This window comes from Zootermopsis nevadensis, unplaced genomic scaffold (assembly GCF_977971745.1).
Source record: "Zootermopsis nevadensis isolate Lab colony 2312 unplaced genomic scaffold, Znev_1.0 Znev_ptg000011l, whole genome shotgun sequence".
NCBI lineage: Eukaryota > Metazoa > Arthropoda > Insecta > Blattodea > Termopsidae > Zootermopsis > Zootermopsis nevadensis.
In genome coordinates this window covers 18,030,255-18,050,725 of record NW_028259143.1, presented here as the reverse complement: position 1 = coordinate 18,050,725, position 20,471 = coordinate 18,030,255, and the positions used below count along the sequence as shown (strand labels likewise).

Below are 20,471 nucleotides of genomic sequence, written 5' to 3'. Positions count from 1 at the left end.
TTTCTTTATTACGTGCGTCTGTAATCTAGTGCACTGTTTTCCGCACACTCACACATATTAACTTTATCATCACATATATTTGCATCAGACTTTCCTTTTTCTAACAATACGTTGCCTGTAAATACATGAACAAAATGTTCAGTCTTCCTTAATTCATCTTATCTACGCTGGTGTTGGCTTTAACAACGTCCGTGTCTCTGTGTTGTGTGGCGTTTGGGTCTCCGGAAACACTGTTGTAGTTTAAAGTTGAAGTTAATGTTGAAGACATTTGAAGAAAATAATGACCACTCACAAATGGATGGTAGACATAAATGGATAATGTAGGTCGTGTCTGATCATTAATGGAATTTTTTATTTATTGTTCTGTCTGACTACAGGTCCATATGAACAGGATCCTTCCATCCTTTTCTCGGACTGGGACCTGTTCATATACGTTCTTGGCAGATGATCCAGAAGTGGTTTGCCATTGCCTTCTTCTGTGTGTGAATGGAGTAATCGTTGGGATGCCACGGAGGAAAACTCCGTGTTGCCTAGACCACGGCCTTGCCCAACACAGTTATAAATTCGGGCACCGCCGGGAATCGAACCCGAGACCCCAGGATTACAAGGCCAGCGTTCTAACCGCTAGACCACCGTGACTCTAATGGAAACTAATTGCACAGGATACGTCTGAGAATTGGCATTATGTGTTCTTGTTGGTATGATTATTACTGGCGTGTTGTGATAAATCTAAAAATTCAAAACCCCTCACGGAGTTCCTCACTTTACCCTCCCTTCCTCACAACCTTTCTTCCTTCTCAGTTTCCAGGTCTTTAAAGTGATCGAACTGCAGATTTCTTCTCGTGGGAAAAAGTTTCTTTACACGTGTGAAACACGTGTTCATGCTTCTGGGTTGTTGCGCCGTGTAGTATCGTTACCTTTGTGTTATTTTCTCCCCTCTGTCTGTTTCTCCTTCTTCCTTTCTTTGTCCCCTTTTCCAGTAGACGTAATTGTCCTATTCTACACGAATTTTGTCGAGAATCGAGTTTGTGAGAGAAGCATTCCTTCCCACTTACATTTTAGGGATTACAGCGCAGAATGCAATACAAAAGATGGACATATTTTAGGAGACTACTCCCTACCAATGTTGTTCGAGTGGTTAAAACTTATGGACAAGAAATTTTGATCTAGAACGGGGATACAAGGAATACATATAGAGTTTTGGTGGGGAAACGTATTGAAAAGTTATCACTAGGACACCCAAGAATAAAGTGAGGATAAAATGTGTCTCTGGGTGGTAGACTCTGACGATGGATGTGTGACATGATCTTTCCAGTGGCGGGCCTTGGTTCAGCGGCGTTAAACGTTCCGTTTCTGCTACCATAGATGCAGTTACAGTGGCGTGCGGTACTATTTTCATAGTCCTTATTATTCAACTTGAATTATTTATGTATGAATTCTTTTCGTTTCTCAATTACGAAAGCAATGTTTTCCTTGCTTCCACGCCACTGAATTACATTAGTTTTGACTATACACTCCCGGATCCAGAACAAGTTTCCGACAAAAGATAAATTTCCTGTGAAGGAATGTTCCATTTCGGACAGAATTTTCAGCAGTTACGAAGTAAAAAAATGCTCCTCTGTGAGTCTGTGTCGATTCGAGACAACTGGTTCCTTTTGCGTTACAGACGTCCGTACAGACTCCGAGCGATGATGTTTCATCGACACAGCACACCGAGTTCTCATGGTTTCATCTTAAGTCTGAGGACTGCTAAACCTATTACAAGAGTGTGCGTAGGTATAACGAGTCGATTGCGTCACTTCTGTCCTTCACCTTTTGTCCACGGTTGTGTAACGAGTGGTTGAAAAGATTACCACATGTTTTAAATATTAAATCTGCAGGGAAACAGATTATCTGGCTTTCAGAATAATTTTCTATTTTCAAATATGTTGTCACAAATAAAATATCTAAAGTATAATCTTTATTCCTCACTTATGTAGGGTCCTTCAAGGACTGTAGAGCCACTGATATTAGCAATCCTTCTCAAACCCTAAAATGCTTGTTTAATTTTCGTTATGAATCTGAAAACGGTCGACATTTCTCACCTAAGGAATTTAAGATGCTTTCCCTTTCGATTTCCTTGGGGAAAATTTCGATTCTAGTATTAAGAATGTCCTTCTTCAATATAGAAATGTAATAATTTAATATTTTAGTGTGTTTCTTGTTGCGAAGGACGGACTCTTGCTCAGCAAAGAATGTAAGTCAATCATAAGGTTTTGAAAATTAAGTGCAAGAACACAAATACAGTTCTGAACTGTCTCAACCAAAAGGGGAATAAATAATAATCAGTGACCGACTTAGTAATTAACCCAAACCAGCTGGCAATTTTCATACACTCTGTTATTCTGGGTTACGTTGGGCTGACACAGGAAGATCGTATGAACGAAATCTTATGGGGAAGCCACTTGGAAGACGACTACAGACCTAAAAAAAATTAAACTCAAGTATATGATCAGTTGATTCAACCAGCTCATTATCATGTCCAATGACGGGCTTTTGTGTTAGCGGTGCTGAAATTTTGGATTCTGCCGAGGTTCTATTTTTCAGTCAGAATTTATTATAGAATGAATTCGCTTTTTTGCGTAGATCGTCGCAGTTCTGGACGAAACGTCGCTTCCGAAGTTTCGTCTGTACAAACAAGTGTTCAAAGAATGAACGGTAGCAGGCCGGGGCAGTAACACTCACTCAGATATTGAATTATTCGCCGTGTCGTGGTTAAGACAGTCTCCAAGGCATTCTTTTTGAAAAACGAACTTGAAGGCTGACATCTTGTTGACATGACTCGTATCTCTAGACGTATGACGTGGCACGAGGAAACATTCTATTGTTTCTATTCGTGTAGATATTTCATGTACAAGTTGACCTCCAAGAACGTTCTTTTATTACTATCTCATTACGTCACTCTGCTTCAATTTTAGGACAGCATTTGTTTGTCAGATGCATTTTTCCTTTGTTCGGACTGGAAACCGCTCTTATCTACTTTGACCTGTGACTGAAGAACTTCATTCTAGCGCCAGAACAAGCCTTGCTATTAGTCGTGACTGAGGGACTGATACAGTCCAAGTTGTTCCTTAAACGAAGTAAGCGCACTCTTTTATTGGACCTTCATGTTTTCCTGGACAGTGGATGGTTCGTAGTCCACGGGTGTGGGGTTCTAGAGGTCGTATGTGAGCCCTCAATATCGAAGCACGCACTACTTGCTACGCATTTCAGTTTTTGTTTGTTTTTTCATTACAGCAGTAATTGAACGTTGCATGCAGTCAGTTGGATGTCCTGGAGAATTGTACAAGTTTGTATTTACTTTCTGTGTCTGAAATTACCAGAACATATGATCTTCTTCTGCGCTTTAAAGAAAAAATCTGTTATGCCTGTTACGGAATACAAAATGTAAATATTACCTAAGCCTACTTCACACGAAGTCCACAGTCGGTCCCTCTCCTGAGGAACTTTGATTCAGTTCTAGTTCTCAAGAATAATTTACGTTTTGGGGCCCGTTGAAATATGATTACAGAACAGATTGTGATCAGTTTGGTTCGGGGTTCCCCCCCTCCCCCGTTTTATGCCTTCCAGTATCAAATGCGAAACTCTCGACATTTGCGTTTACATGTTATGTCATGTTCAGATACGGAGATGAAGTCATAAATTGTGCACTGCGAAGTATTGTGACTATAATTTATTCCAAACATTTTCCAGTACAACGTAATGCACAAATATGTCATCAAAACGAAATCTGAATTTGACCCATGTTACTCGTTCGATTTTCGATTTTGGGACTCCGATTTCTGTTTCGGACAAGAGACTGTGAGATTTATTTTCTATGACTCGCGTCTTGAAAGATCAGTCTCGTTAGAAATATTTTGTAGACACGCTGTCAGTAACTTCTGTTGTGGAATGTTAACATTTATATTGGCATTACTTTTGTGGAATCCTGTGACTGATGTAAATTTTTTTTATGGAACAGCCGGTTGAAATAAAAAGTTCTTCGTCTTTTTTCCCCAATTGTGGTTTATTTAGCGTTTCTTGTAAATATATATTTGAATCGCGCTAAGAATATTGTTACAAACTCAGCAGTTATTTTTTTGTGAAACATGGGGGGTTAAAATAAACATCTTTTCCCCTTCAACGTTCCGACTGATAGTTTAGTAAATATCTGAGACACTTTATGGCCAATTCGACGTCTTTTTTATTCTTAAGTGTTCTTCAGACTTTAGCGTGAGAATGAAAGACTTATGGTCCCGTTCATGTCTGTCTATCGCGTTTTTCGCCAGAGTTGTCACCCCACATGACCTGGGATTGTACGGGTGAATTCAACCTGGATGACCAGAAGTCATGGTTCCTGCGGGGTTACTCAAGCTCCATGACATTCGTAATGTGGCGTGAAGAACACATTTGAAATGTCGGTGTTCTCCAAAGAATACCTACACCTTTTTAAAGTAGGATTTGAGGTTTTCAAGGCGGTAAGTGTAAAAATGGCTGCCTGCTGGCAGAACTACCAGAGTACGCGGCGCGACAACCCAGAGAACAGAAATCTTTTTTACCTTTCGATTCAGATTTTGTTCCTTGCTGACGTGTGTTTGGGACAACTGTAATTTGTTTTAAGAACGCGAAAGTAATATTACTGATTTTATTATGCTTTGTGTCCGCACCCAGAAGTTAGTTTTCTTGTGAATGAATCTTTTAATCATCTTGTGGCTGTTAACAATCTACGCTTTGTTTTATGGGACGTAAACAGTTTTATCCTCTTAATTTCTCTCGTGGTTTAGAAGATCTGAATCCTGTAAACGTATTTTTGAGGCTCTCTATCGCATTTTTTAAATAAAAATTTAACAACTCTGTTATGTTTTGTTAAACAAGCGGTTGATTCAGGAAGTAGTTTATTGTTGTTACTGCTGCTGATGCAATGGGGTGAGGCTGCGTCTCTGTGAAATTGCTGGACCCAACGAGCCAGTTTTGCATCCACTAGATGACACAAGAGGGAATTTGGAGCCGCGGCGAAGTGATGTTGAAAGGGGACGGTGGAAGGACTCGCAGCCAGTTCGGCCACCGCAAAAACCACGTGGACTAAACTGGGCACGAACCCAGGCCTCCGCGCTGAGGAGCCGAGGTCTAGCCACCTCATAGATGGCACGACCTACCTGTAGAGTTTTCTCTCTAAAATTTTTGCATTCCATGGGATTTAATCCGGAAATTTGAAAAACTTTCTTTCTTAAATGGAAGAATAATTTTAAATGGAGTTTAAAGTACTAGAGCAGTGTTTCCGAAACATTTTCTCCGTGGAGGAATCCCAAAAATAAATTTTCATATCCCGAGGAACCCCTAACCATGAAAACGTTTACAGGCCAGAAAAAGTTCATGGCGGGGAGTGCAGTTCGGTTACTGCTGAATTACTGGCAATAAATTTTATTAGCAAAGAGCTGCTTTATATATTGTAAGAAGAAGAATTGAAGTATTTTTCCTACCTCCTTTGTATTATGTAATCTTTTTTTAAGTATCGTAGTATATAATCAAAGTAAAGTTTACTTAAACATCAAAATGAAGTTCACATCCGAAGTCAATACAAGGTTTGCTTTCAGTGTGATACATGGGCTTATTTCTTTTTGTTCAAATGTTGAATTCTTGGCCGAATTTTTTGACAGAAACACTCGCAGTTATTCGTCGACAGACAAGACATTACTCCAGTGTTGCCAGTTGCAGGACAAAAATTCCCGCGATTTGTAAATTTCGCGGTATTTCAAAATTTTTATTCAACGATTTCTCGCCGAAACCCTACGATGTTTTGCGGAACCCTGGTTGGGAACCACCGGACCGGAGCGTGGGGATGTGGACCGGATACATTTGCCTCAGGACACAGTCCGGTTTACTGACTGACCTTGCGAATACGACAGCGAACGTGGACGGGATTTTTGTTGGCTAGCTGAGCGACTAACAGGTTCTCAAGAAGATCTCTGCTCCATGAAGTCAGTTGATGTTCTAAATTTTTGGCGCCAGAACAACCATTGTTCTTTGCTCTTGGCGTCGTGGTAAATAATGTGTCTGAAGCTGATGTGTGCTTCATCAGGCTGCTCCCGACGTGGGACCACAAGCCGCCTATACAGCAGCGCAGACCAAGGCCGATACGTCCTCCTCCTTAAGGAATTGCTAAGCTCGTCGGGAATTGGCAGCTTTAGAAATGAAAATTTAGAAGTCTGGTGATACAATGCTGCAAGGATGTTCGCCACAGGCAGTTTTATTAGTGAGTTCATACGAGTAAGGGTTCGCCCTAGAAAAAACCTCCGTCCGAGAGCAGTGATCTCGCACATCTGCTGATGCTGATACTTCATCTCTGCGTCAGTGTTTCTGCGCAGTCGCTGAATGCAAATTCGAGAATGTGAAAAAAGGAAGGCAAAACTTGTTGATGATATCTGCAGCTAAGACTGCACATTTGTTACAAAGTTCGTTCACTCCTCGCGAGTATATTATCAGGGCTACAGAAATAAGTTTTGGACACTGTCCATCGTCAGGGGTGTATTTGTTATACCAAGAAAGGAACAGATCAAACTTTGACACCTTGAAGGAGAAAGAAGAATGTTCAAGAACAACATGGACAATGGTGCCTTGGTAGTTCCCTACACTAGAGCGATATCGGGGGGTGGGGTCGCAGAATCTGGAAAGAAATTCCGAATGCCGACAGCATTCAGATCACGAACTGAGCTGAGGATCTTGATCCAGACTTCAGCATGAGTACGAAAACACAAATTTAAAATAGCTCAACTTTGCTAACGTATATTAAACCAGGACGATGTACATCCTGTGTGGACTTATTGGTTATACAGTCCCAGAGATTAACCTTCACCTGAATACATGTGGGTATCGCGTAATGACAGTTCGCCTGGACATCATCTCGGAATTTCATAACTCCACGGTCTGCAGATAAAGATCTTGGTTTCTCAGTCACATTCATCGCCTCAGCTTCCTGTCTGACATTTCATCGGAAACTGAAAACAAATCACTAATCACTAATTTATAATTTTGGTAATGATGTTTATCGTGCATTATCAAGACAAAGGTCTTTTTTACAGTCGTCGTCACTGTCCGGCTTTGTGGTCCATCCCTCAGTTGTCTTCCTCGATTTCTTTTGTCCCTTGTCTTGTAATAGAAACTTAAGAAATGAGTGCTGAAGCGAGATGTAATGAGAACATTTTAAAATTTACCAAACATATTTCAGGAAATCATCGGACTGTTCACTATACCTTTGTACTATACCAGTAGGCTACGCGCTATCTAGACTAGAGTTTCTATGACAAATTACCTAGTTCTTTCCAGGCCAAATGGTGTACTGCGATATTATGCTAAAACAGGCTTTAGGAAATCAACTTGTGTAAGTTTGATTTTCTACCTCGGTACTCATGCGTGGTCCTTGTAGATAACGTAAATTTTGTCATAAACTTTATGAAACGTGTTACAGTACTCCATTTTAGAAAGTTCGTAAAGAGAAACACGAAAAGCCTTGACCACTTTTTTCTTAATGCCCGTGTAAACTCGTTCATATACGGGTAGATTGCGCCGTTATGCCTTATTTCAAAAACAGTTGCTAAAACCATGTTCACTCGTTGTTATGACAGCAACATGACATGAACGGGTGACATAACAGGACAAAGATAGCACCCAGCAGGGGCTAGATGTGTCACGCAGAGCATGCAGGTATTGGCCTTAATGTTTTAAGGGTTTTATGCCAAATAATTACAGTTCTGTTATGCATTTTTGATTTTATATCCAATAGTAACTCGATATTATTAGGATGTCATTACAGAAATAACTTATATTGTGTTACTACCAACCGTAGATTTAAAACTCCTCGGTTTTACATTTTTATCCAGTTTTTCCAGTCGCGAAATTTGGTGTTTAATTTGAAAACACAGGGAAAAGTCTAGAAAATTCAGCGCCGACCCCCCCCCCCCCCCCCCCAACATGTTGGATCACGATTGTAGTGACGTAATAGTTTCTCATGAATCTTTGATTCTGCCATCTGAACAAATATGGCTTCGATGATATTAAAACGTGATGAAAATTTTGAAGCAAGAACAAATAACATAAGGACCACGATGAAATAAAATTAATAAGACATTCAATAATTCCCTGTCATCGTTTGTCTTGAAGACAATTAACGTGTTATGAATATATGTACTATTATTGCTAACCTAACCTCAAATATCGAAAACTATGTTGAGCATTAGAGGTTTTGTAAATAAATAATATCAACACTGGGGCACACGTATTTCGAAATGCGTTATCTGCTATTTGCGTGCTTTGCCCTGCAGATAATCTACTACACACATACATAAAATTTTGCGATGGAAATGTCACTAATGTGAAATGTGGTAACGATAATCCACTTTTCTACGCCGTGATGATGAAGATATATTGTGGTTTTAGTGCATCAGCACTGATGTTTATTAAATGTTTTAGGGCTCTTGATGATAAACTGATGTCTTTTAAGTTGATCCGCATGCTATAATATATTTTAGAGTACGAATTGGAACTTTTATAATTTTCAGCCAATGTTAACTTGAAAACAGGGTATTCTGACCCATGTGGTCACTCCGCATACAAATCGCTGCACGCACATATTTTGATACAATTTTACACACAGATAAGTGTTTCCTCGATTAAATAAAATAATAAGACAGGAAAGAGATGCAATCTGCATTTGTTTTTTGAGATAAATTGAGAAAATTTTGTGGTGCCAAAAGATTATTTGAAAAAACTGACAAAGTTTAAATTGAGTTTTATGTAAAATAGGGCCTTGTCTTAACTATACAGGCTGTTATTTGTTCCGCCTTAAAGCTCTCAGCGGGCCTCCACACCTACCAAAATCAACATTTTCATCGAAGTCCATTAAACGATTATGATGACGTTACGCGTTCATTCGAAACACTTCTTGCACAGACCGCATGTTAACATGAGGTGAGCGACATGTCACCAGATCATTTAAAGTTACTGCTTTAATCCTTGTTAACTGTACTTTGTAACACCGTGTTCTAAGGGGCTAGCACATGTTTAAAGAGGCGGATATCTAAATTTAGTCTGCGTTTGTTGATACGAAAGCTTCAAATTGAGAAAGTCTAGAAGTGTTACGTCTTCCTCAATCGCAGAGCTTCCTACAAACCCTGCAATTCTTTTGTGCACGGCGTCTAAACAACACGACGTGGCTTAAGAAAGTATCCCCCAACACTGGGTGAAAACAGGTCTCTGCCTTACCGGCAGCTAAATTGATTTATTCCACTAGTTTGTCTGTCAGCATCCAGATCAATTAAAACTTCATAATGTGTATTCTTCACGATAAGAGTATTATGGCGATTGAATCAAGAATGTCGAAACATGTAGCATGGAGAGAGACCTGTATTAAGACAGGAAACAGGACTTGAGGATGTGTGGATGCTGGATTCATCTGGCTTTAGGCAGGGTCCGGTGGCAGGTTGTTGGAAAAGAGATAAAGTTCTTGGGGGTAGAATTTCTTGACTTAATTAGCAGGCCATCAGCTTCTTAAGGCCGCTGCTCAATGGAATTAGTATTATATAAAAATAGAGACTTTATTGCCTCATTAAAGTCTGTTTGAAGAAGATTCCGTAGGGAAAACTTACATTTTGAATAATATTAAGTAGCACCGCGTTGCCTGTGTTTAACATTTAAAAATGCTCGTGGTTTCACACATCGCAAGTGAAGTTCTGACTAAGAAGCGTGTTCTTAATAAACATTAAGACGTAGGTTTATTGATGAAGAGAGGAATAGCTTCACCAGTTGGAATGCAAACTCCAGCGGAAAATGAAAGCGCTTCACACTTAACACTGATTAATCATAATGTGCCCTTGATTCTGTCAGCCGATCTTCGTGTGTGGTCTAACCACTTTCTTCAGGCCACCCTACGTCTTCAGTCTGGCTTCTCAAGTAGAAAGGAACACAAAATGAAGAATCTTTTGTGAGCCTGCGTCCTCCACCGGGTCACAACTCGAAAGCCAACATGTCAGCCAAACGATCTCTTGAAATGAAAGCAGTGCGAATTATTGTCGTTGATTCGTAATAAGTTGAGACCACGGCAGTGAAAATGTGATATGTTTTCTACTGTTGTGATGCCGAGGAACACAATCCTGTGGAGGTACGTATTACCTGCATCTTCAGGGTAAATGTGGCGATGCATTCCTTCGTAACGTTGGTAACTTGTAGGATTTGAGGTGAGTCTGAAGATGGCTGTCCTCAGGGTTGTTGTGCCATGTAGTCTGGTAGATATTTACCGATATTTCAGAGGCTGGTTGTGATTCCACACATAATTCAAGATAAACCATTTTTCTTAATTTATTTTCCGTTCTAATACAACTTTTATAACAAAATATGTCTTAGCATTTGCTTCTCTGTTCCATGATCGCACGGAATGTGATGGTCCAGTGGTTGGCACTCTTGCTTCGTATTCGGAAAGTCCCGGGTTTGGTTCGCAGACGAGACTGAGGTTTTTCGTGACATCGCTAGCACCGCCAGGCAAAGGTCATATACCTTGCTTTCTCGAAGAAGTTCAGAGAAAATTAAATTCGAGCAATGCTTGCTACATTTCTTCTCTCCGGAATTCTTGTGAGGCCGAAATAATTAGTGTAATGCGCCAACATTTTCGTCGTCAAAGTTTTATCGAATGGATCAATTTTTCCACTATATAATTACTTAATTTACTAAAACTGGGATATCTGCCTAGAGCCATTCGATCAGTTCTAAACTTTAAGCTTATGGACTTAATTCAGTGGCTCAGGATTGGCTCTAGAGTCAGACTTTTGTCAATGCGGTAATGACCATCCGGGTACCAGGAAAGACGATAAGTTAGTCACTACTCGCCTCTCAACAACACATGCAAATTATTGTCATTATTTCGCGTATCTTTAGTCGTTCTGGGTAGTTTCACCGTATGGACCTGCAGGTTTCGTGGGAACACACTGCCTCCATCTTCAGGGCTGAAGAGTGATTTCGACAGCTTCTACGTCGTGAGAACATCAGACTGCTTGTGACTTCCATGTCGTGGTCGGACAGTCCTTGTGTGATATTTCATATCAAATCGCTAGAATCCCTCAGCGGGTTAAAGTGTTTCGACGCTGTGTGTTGTTGTGTGAGGCCGAAAGCCGGTACCCACGTGCTCTGTCTGACCAACCGCAGGAGAGAGCTGCCAGTAGCGAAGGTTGTCGCTCGCTGGCAAGTCTCAGTAGTGCACCGTTTCCGAAGGCACGCGGAGTGAGAAATGTAGTCCGTGAATGGAGAAGCCCTAATGTGTGACTCTGGCATGTGGTTTCTACACCTGATGTGAACTGTTGTGGCAAGATGTACATTAATATGTGCGTGGTTTGTGTCTGGCGTTAGTGAGGGTGGAATGAAATTCGCGTACTCTTTTGAGTGTTTGATTTGAGGCGCCCCAGTGACTTGAGCGTCATAACCTCAACCGACTGTCGGCAGCAAACATTCCTCTGTTTGTTATTCAACAGACAAGTCTTATTTATATTGAGTGCCTGTCGTGTGGTCATTTTATTTATACGTCTCACCAGATATGGCTTACGTAATTTGGCGTGTGTTTATGAAGAAGTACTCGAAAATACGTCTGGGAATACAGCGCCATGTTCCGGTAAGTAATTATCTGAATGTGATTAGTAGCATGATCAACGAAAGCTACATTTAAATGTTGAGCAGTGGACCTTGGGTACAAGTTGACTGTAGGTCAGGGGTTCTGTACTCGCGACCCGCCGACATGTTTCGTGTGCAATTTTGCCACTCTTTGTGATAAACGATGGTCTGTTGATGTCGTGGCAACATGGCGACGTCTTTCGATGTGGGTTTCTTTTCAGAGTAATGATAAACGTCAGATGGAGAATTGATATATGAAACTTCGGGTTCTCATGGCGTTGAATTTGACGGTGTTGCTTTGTTCTGAGGACTTGCAAGATTTGCGTGCAAATCACAAGAGAAAGGTGAGGTTTGAGGTTCTTTAGGAGACGAAGATGATGATGGGTGTCTTCTGGGATGTAGCAGCGGCAGTGTTCTGGATACTCTCCTCCGTGACGAACAGGATGATCCTGTATCTACCATACGTCATGGTCCAACATTCCAGAAGCAGCCATTTTCTCTAACTGAAATCAAACAATTGCTGTGTGAAATACGCGGTTGATTGATTTTTAAGATGGGATATTGCGCCGTGTAGTCTAGTAGAAGTTGGCCGACGCTTCGGAGGTGCTTATTGCCTCCATCATCAGGGCGGCATCCATTGCCCTTGATGATGGAAACAGTAAGTCGTAATTCTCGCACTTGCCACCACGTAAACCCAAAATCTCACGATATATTTTGTATCAGAAATTAATATGTGAAACAGTAACAGTGACAATGTCAAACTGTCGTGAAGATTCTCTTCATTGTTTTATTTTTTTATCTTGCTGCCTGCTATTCGACGAGCAAGGCCGAATGTGGCCCTGGGCACCGATAAGGCTGGAAACCCCTGCGGTAGGCCTATTTGGATTTTGAATTCCGTGTCCATGTAGGATGTCTTTGCAGGAGATTTTTTGGTTAAAATTCTCGTCGCGTGTTTTAACGACTGTTTGCTTTGAGTTTCGAGAGTCGATGTTAATGTGTACGCCCTGACGAATCCATTACTGCAGTGTAATTCCCTGCTTCGTGTTCGTGCACCCGAAGAGGTGGCTCGCCGTCGACTTGTTCCCACCTCCAACTGATGCTGTTTGTTTATGTACTCTGAATGCTGGGTGGATGATCTTACGTCAGGCAACTTGAAACTGGGACCAGCGCATCCCAAGAGTTCTTAGCTCGTTTTGTTGCAATTATGGACGTGCAGGACCTCGCCCAAACGTCTTGGCTTGGTAGATCTTTCGTAATCAAGTCAGCCCAGTAAACAGACGTGCAGGACTTCGGTTCTTCAGTTTAAAATTTATATTTACTTTTAGAATCTGCGGTTTTCAGAAAGTTTGTTTTTTGCATGAATCACGATTTTAACCTGGATTCGTGGAGGGACCACGACAAATTCATTTTCACGAAGTCTGTAATTTAATTCTTTTGTCAGCCGAACCACAACCGGCGTGTCATCTGGTAGAAGATTGCTGTCTCCTCCTAGGGCGATGAGAAAGTGCCCCATTAGAACAGTCAGGGAGGGTTAAAGACGGAGGAACGTGAGGGTGTGGTCGAGTTTGTGTGGCTCGAGACTGGGGCGGGCGGCGGTTTCCTCTTTGAAACGACGATGGACGTTTCGGTTTCTCGGCGACGAGTGTTCATCAGACGTTTCGGTGACGACAGAGAAGTCTCATTAAAGGCGTGATGTATTTGAATGGACGCTGTCAGTGGCTCAAATTATACGCTGTCGAATGAGATGAATAGCGAATGATAAATTTGAAAGAGTATGGAAGGAAGCGGTCGTGGCCTGATTTTACGTGTGCGCCCTGGGCCGCCCGGATTGCAAAGTTGACAGATGTTATACATGTATAGGCTTGTAGCTTCTGATGAGACGGATGACGGGTAGGTAATAGCTGGTCAGGGGCCAGGCCGTGGCCTGTTTCAGAGTATTGCCCCTGTATTCTTCTGGAGAAACTGAATGTTGGAACAGAACCCATTCACGTAATATTTGTTTATTAAAGGTGTTGAAGGCATAAATCTCGCCCCCACGCATTTAAAATTAATAATACCTTACGAGATTGAGTCTTCCACTGGAGTTTTGACATCCAGTCCGAAGATGTTTTGAGAGATGAAAGATAAACAAAACATTGTCTGGTTGGGCTGTCTGACACTTTTAAGGAAGCCCGCCCTTTCTTCAAATGACTGTAAATACCAGGATTCTCAACTGGTACTTCAATGTGAAACCAAATGTCCTCGTTCGTTGAAGTTTCTCTTGGACAAGAAAATGAAGTAGGACGATGTGATACACATTTAGTCTTGCGTCGTGAATGTCTCCAAAACATAAAGCTTCAATTTTCACTGTTCACGAAATGTGATGTCAGCAATCTTGTCTGTACATTAAGCAACTTGGTAACTTGATTGCTTAGTGATCGTTTGCTGTAAGGTATTATGGGCCTTGTGGGATAATATGTCTGCGTGTTTACGGCTTTAGATTTTTCCCGTCATTTGTGACCGACAATTTACTAGGGTTATGACAACAGGTGTGAAAAATTGGCTTGAACTGTTTTGTGGATTTTCTCGCCTTTCTGATTTATTGGAAAAGCACTTGAATAACAGATGTGTCTCGAATTATATTAAGAAATAATTAATCCTTAGGTATTTAATGACGCTGCTTTTAGGTTTCGATTTAAAGTGGAACTGAATCTGTAAAATATGTCACCAATTTTTGGTGAGTATGGTCGTTAACGTCACACACAAACACATTCCGAATTCTCTTTCGCGCCTGGATACGTTGCTGGAAGTAATTTTTTCGAAAGTTCTTCCTGTACGTAATTTTGGTTGTTGTCAGAAGTCCCCTCACAGTAGCGTGGAGTTATTTAGTATGCTCAAATTCCGTAATGGTGCCTATTTGGCATATTTTCCACAGACTTGACTAAACACGTAATTTTTGAGTTTTATTAGTGAGATCGCAGTTGCGCTACGTATATTCATTTATGTTTCTGTTATGTTATGATTTATTTTACCGCAATACAATATCATAATTGTTCTACTTTCCAAGCAATTCGTGAAATTTGTATTTGACTAATTCGATGCGGTCGGTAGTCCGGCTGTTGTGTCTGCCTGTGCCTCGTCGTGGTTGAGTCATCAGTCAGTCAAGGTTATTTGCACACTTTTTATAACGGCAGCCATTACACGGGAAAGGCCCTGTACTTACGTAATGACGAGGGATGGCTTCTTTGATCCAGCCATGCATTAAAAAGTGTATATTTTAGTTGAGGGGTCACAGTAGCCGCGCTGTCTGAGGCGTGGGCCTTGTGCCGCTGGGACCGTGGGTTCGAATCCCACTCAAGCCATGGATGTTGTGTTGTGCTGTCCTATGTACAGGTAGAGGCCTTGCGATGGGCCGATCCCTCGTCCAAGGAGTCCTACCGAATGTCTATAGATCAAAACCAACGAAAAGTTGGGACCCACAGATGCTCAAGGCACTGAAGAACGGGTTGTCTAAGTATCCCAGTATATTTTAGTTGAATTGATAACAAAGCTGTTTTTGTGTGGACATCGAGTACACCCTTCTTTGAGAGGACTTCAGGGGAGAGGTAAAGGCAGAGGGGGGGGGTATGAAGATGGTTGTCTACTGGGTTGTAGCGCCGTGTAGTCTGGTAGAAGTTTACTAACGTTTCAGAGGTCCTTGCTGCCTCCATCATCAGGGCGGTCGCCATACAGCCGTCTTCAGACTCACCGCCGTGGAAGCCTCAAATCCTGCTGAGTTGTGTGGAACTTATAGGTTGTCGGGTGGTACTCACCTTGATGTTGGAGATTAGCGTGTACCTCTGAAACGTCGACTACACGGTGCAACAACCCAAATGATAATTGCCGCCGTCAGAACTTGAAATATCACCGAATCGCTCATGAGTCTACTTCTCCTGGTAGCAACTCAGTAGTTTGCGAAGAATCATGTGCATTGTGTTCAGAAAGTCTCTTTACAGGAGATTTGTAGTTACAAGCCTACAACATGCAGGGGTTAGCAACATGGATATTTTTTTTTACGTAGGTTGGTACCACGGATTAATGACAGTTATTTACTGTTGATGAGTACTTACAAGTTGGAGGGCATTATTTTCAATTATCTTTGTAAATTGTTTTAGACGTTAGTAAATGATTTGTTTTCTGCTGAAAATAAACTTTTTGAACACACTGTAAATTCCCCAGTCACAAAACTAACAAATTCTCGACCCACGAGCTACCTACGTTTTTGTAATATTGTCGTCATGTGTTATGTTTGCGATTTATTTAAAGACTCTGTTGGGAGTTGAGATAGAAAAGCGTGGAACGAGAGAATGATTCATAAATTGGGCGGGGCGTGGAAGGAAGCAGTCGTGGATTGTTTTAAGGTCTGCCTGCCACTCCGGCATTTGTGTGGAGGCACTGAGGAAAGGCACGGACAACCGTAGTTTGGAAAGTCGGTCTCCTGAGGCTTCTCGAATACGAGTAGTGAGTGCAACTCACTCGGCCGTAATAGTCGGTCCGCGTCGTGGTATGAAGCGATTACGACAGCTCAAGGTCATAGCTCATGTCCCACCGAACTGGCTATACGTGCTGCATAATCTAAGGGGTGAGCAAACTACGGTCCGAGGAAAATATTCAGTCCTACCCGGATATAATTAATAATGCCTTTTGTTCTCATTCACAGTAAGCTTATAAAGTGGTCGACCTATTGTATTCGTTAGAAACCGATATATAAATTCGTATATGCAAATTTTGGTTTCCTAATGCATGTAGTTACTACTGGAATTTACTGTGGACCCTGCAGCTCGATTCCAGGAAGTCGATTGAGGTTTAAGATTCCTAAGAGCGCCAATCAGATCTCAGGATATCATGTCGGTATTAATTTCTAAGAATATTTTGATAGTCTGCAAACTACTACTAGGATAATGTCGGCATTAGACCAATCTGTGGGACTCATTCTGCCCCCAACAAATTAGCGATTAAATTACTCAAATACGAGTCTTGTCAAACCCCAAGACATTGTGAATGCCTTCCTCTAGGACCCCGTGGGGTCCGCGATTCTGCTCATTTATTTATATTTTTGGTGCTGTTTTACTGAAAGCAAACTTTGGAGTAAAAACATGTCCAAAAACTATAACTTCTGCCTATATTTTCAGTTAATATGCGTGCTGTTTCATCAAAATATGCGAGATTGTTTTGGGGAGTTATGAATTATATAGCTGACCTATTAACACGATCCACGTTATTAGTCACTAGTACTAATTTCAGGACGAATGGTTTTTACGTGCCTACACGTAGACCTTGGAGGTCAAAGGATTGTTTGTCTGTGTTGTAAATTTCGCTTTGGACCACGCCTTGCGATACCAATTATAGAATAGAAGTGGTGTTGATTTTGCGAGTGTATTAATGAAAGAGTGTGGGATGTAAAGAAGGCAAGACTTGCTGAACCATTGTGAGTGTAAGGATTTATTGTTGTTTGTTTGGGTAACACAACACAGTAAACATTTGTATACATTTCCGTATCGTGACTTTTCTGTGCCTCGTCCTATTCAGAGATCTTCGTAATAAAACGCACAGATACTCCGTCTGAATAGCCACTGTGGTCTAGCGGTTAGAACTCTGGCCATGTAATCCTGGGGTCTCGGGTTCGATTCCCGGCTGTGCCCGAATTTATAACTTGTGTTGGGCAAGGCCGTGGTCTAGGCAACACGGAGTTTTCCTCCGTGGCATCCCAACAATTACTCCATTCACACACAGAAGAAGGCAATGGCAAACCACTTCTGGATCATCTGCCAAGAACGTATATGAACAGGTCCCAGTCCGAGAAGAGAAAAGGATGGAAGGATCCTGTTCATATGGACCTGTCGTCAGACAGAACACTAAATAATAATAAGATGAGGTGGTCTAGCGGTTAGAACGCTGGCCTTGTAATCCTGGGGTCTCGGGTTCGATTCCCGGCGGTGCCCGAATTTATAACTTGTGTTGGGCAAGGCCGTGGTCTAGGCAACACGGAGTTTTCCTCCGTGGCATCCCAACAATTACTCCATTCACACACAGAAGAAGGCAATGGCAAACCACTTCTGGATCATCTGCCAAGAACGTATATGAACAGGTCCCAGTCCGAGAAAAGGATCGAAGGATCCTGTTCATATGGACCTGTCGTCAGACAGAACACTAAATAAAATAAAACTCCGTCTGCTCGCAGTGCATAATGAATATCACTCAGAAAGATTCAGAGAAAGACGTTTTAGACATCCTTACTCTGAAAATCAAATTTTAACGTCCTGTTTCCCGTGCAAATGCGTAACTACTTATAATTATCTAAAACAAAGAAATATTCTAATCTGTAAATCAGTTTGCGTGTTTGTAAAGATTATTTAGCCAAGGATTTCCTACCCGAATTTGTGGTGTTTCTCCCAAGTAATGTTTGAGGAAAGTAAGAATTTCTCTGCAGGCCACTGAAATCCTCAAACTTCACACACTGGCGTGAGGTGACGAAGGGCAGGAAAATCTCCGGGTCCAAGCTCGTTTCTTCCGGACTCGCAGGCTCCGGACTATAAATTACAATTTATTGAAACTTTGTGGTGATTTTAATACACGTTTTAAATGATAATGTAAAATAATGTCTAGAATAGGGCATATTGCAAAATTGATTATTATATTCCGAGAATCGAAACGCGTGTTTTGACATATTTAAGAACGGTAATGTATAAATGTGGTGGGACATTGCTGTGGGTCTAAGAGCATTAAGCTACATTGAATGAAACGTACTAAGATTTGTGGTTCTTTATTAAAAATTCTGCTTAGAATTGCAAATAGGTTAACGTATTCTTGAAAAAATCAACAAATTTGTTGACTTCTTATACTTAGAAATCACATATTTAAAATTACATATGTTTAATCCAATGGGGCAATTATTTGTTTCATTGTACACCGAGAGACAGCATTACAGAAAGGTATGCGGGCCGCGGGGTGAGAACCCACTGTGTATTTGGTTGGCTATTTTTGTGCTCGTTCGGAATGCGACTCCAGCCAGTGGACCTGGTTTGTGACCTTCCATAAAAGGAAAAGCGAAGCCGTGAATCCGTGTTCTTTGTCAGTGCAGAGTCTCCAAGTGGCTTTATTCACTGTCCGGCTTCAAAATTACAACTTGAACCTGAGTGCAGAATTATTTTGAATTCAAACACGTTTCCTCGCGTGTGAAATCAGTACAAAAATGAGATAAAGGTATTGACGAGAAGAGTTTTGGTTATCTCATCAGCCTGTTTGTTCTTCGTTAAATGTTTGTAAAAATTTACATAAAAAAGATGTTCCGATAGAAAACGATATGAAATATGTGGAAGGGCAAATTAAAGTAATAATATGAATAAGACGTATACACTATCGATTATTCACAGCTAACCTAACCTAACCTAACCACCTAACCTAACCTAACCTAACTTGACCTAACCTAACCTAACCTAACCTAACTTAACCTAACCTAACCTAACCTAACCTAACCTTAGACACACGAGCCTGGTTGGTCGTCTGTGAGGCAGGAGGGGTATTACGAAAGACAGATTAAAGTCGATAAGCAGAATTGAAGAAGGACTCCAGTACTAGCAGCTAGCGCGGGGTGACATTGCACATTGTAAGTAACAAAAATATTAATATTCTCCCGTGTAACGGCTGTCCGCCCAAAATTCGTTCTGGCCAACCTTGGCCTAGGCCTGCTTTTGAAGCCACCTTCCCCCACTAACAGCAGAAATAGGCTTCTGGCTTTAGTCGGCAACAGTTCGAATCCATTATCGTAACCTCTCTTCGCCGACTGCTTACTGACAAACCCAGTCGTAATTTATATTCCCGTCTCTGATAATGTTTGTTGCTAATTGTTCTGCGCGTATGAAATATGTTGTTTGTGCTTGCAGTGTTGCATTTTTTGTCGAAGTTCTTCGTATTTTTCGCCATACGTTTTCCTTAACATTAAACCACTGGCAAGTGATTTTCTTTCATGTTAGGAATTATTCCCGTTACGGAATTGGCCCTCAGACAACGAATATCTTAAATATCTGGTGTGATTCCATGGAAGGAGCCCATCGTAAGACACCATCCCACGTGCGTGGAACTGGACGATGAATGTTTGATTCCGCGCATTTGATAGATCAACGAGAGGTAACAGTAAAGACAGCATGTGGGCCTAGCACCACCGAGGTGGAACCGGATTCCTCCAGAATACAAATGGATACTGTTACCGCTGTAATCAGTCTGTCTGGTGGAGGGACTGACGGACGGACGGACGGACACTGCGAAGCAGCGATATTCTTGCGTTGTTTGGAAGCGCACCTGGAAATTAACACGTTTTGCATGTGTGTGTATAGGAGGTTGTTCAGTTAATTATTAATTGAATTGTACTTCGATTACCTGTAACTGGGTGTGTCCAAAAGACGTCTCATCGCCTCGTTAGTATTGAATTACAATTAGAATTGTGTTACAATCGCTATCAGAAGTGTTATTCCGCACAAGGTTTTTGAGTTAACTGTGGTTCGGAAGGTGACAAAATCTCAAGATCTTAAAAAGAAATTCATGTCCTGATGACCACCCGCGAAGCTGTGACTGTTCAGGACTTGGAATCATGTTTGTTCGTTTTTCTGTTTCCTGCTATGAACCGAACCACCCCCTTCCCCAAGAAGTAATAATTATTTAGGTACTACTTCAATAAAGTAGTCCCTGCCACCTGGATTTTAGCCGTAAGATGTGGGGGGGGGGGGGGGGGGGGTTGCGTATTTGCAGAGAATTTTCCCTGAAGCTACAAAGGAAATGTAAGAAGGGCT

General features: G+C 41.5%; 1 protein-coding gene across 2 annotated transcripts in view; it reads left to right on the top strand.

Annotated features, from left to right (window-relative positions):
- LOC110831512 (puratrophin-1) overlaps positions 1-20,471 on the top strand; it is a 370,795-nt gene that overhangs the window by 12,019 nt on the left and 338,305 nt on the right. Inside the window, exon 1 of one of the 2 annotated variants that reach the window (XM_087347487.1) lies at positions 11,243-11,668. The exons of the other annotated variant lie outside the window; for it this stretch is intronic. Coding sequence (XP_087203613.1) covers positions 11,594-11,668 — 75 coding nt within the window. The 5' untranslated portion in view covers positions 11,243-11,593. Of the gene's footprint in view, positions 1-11,242; positions 11,669-20,471 lie in introns of those variants that run through there. 2 annotated transcript variants of the gene reach the window in all.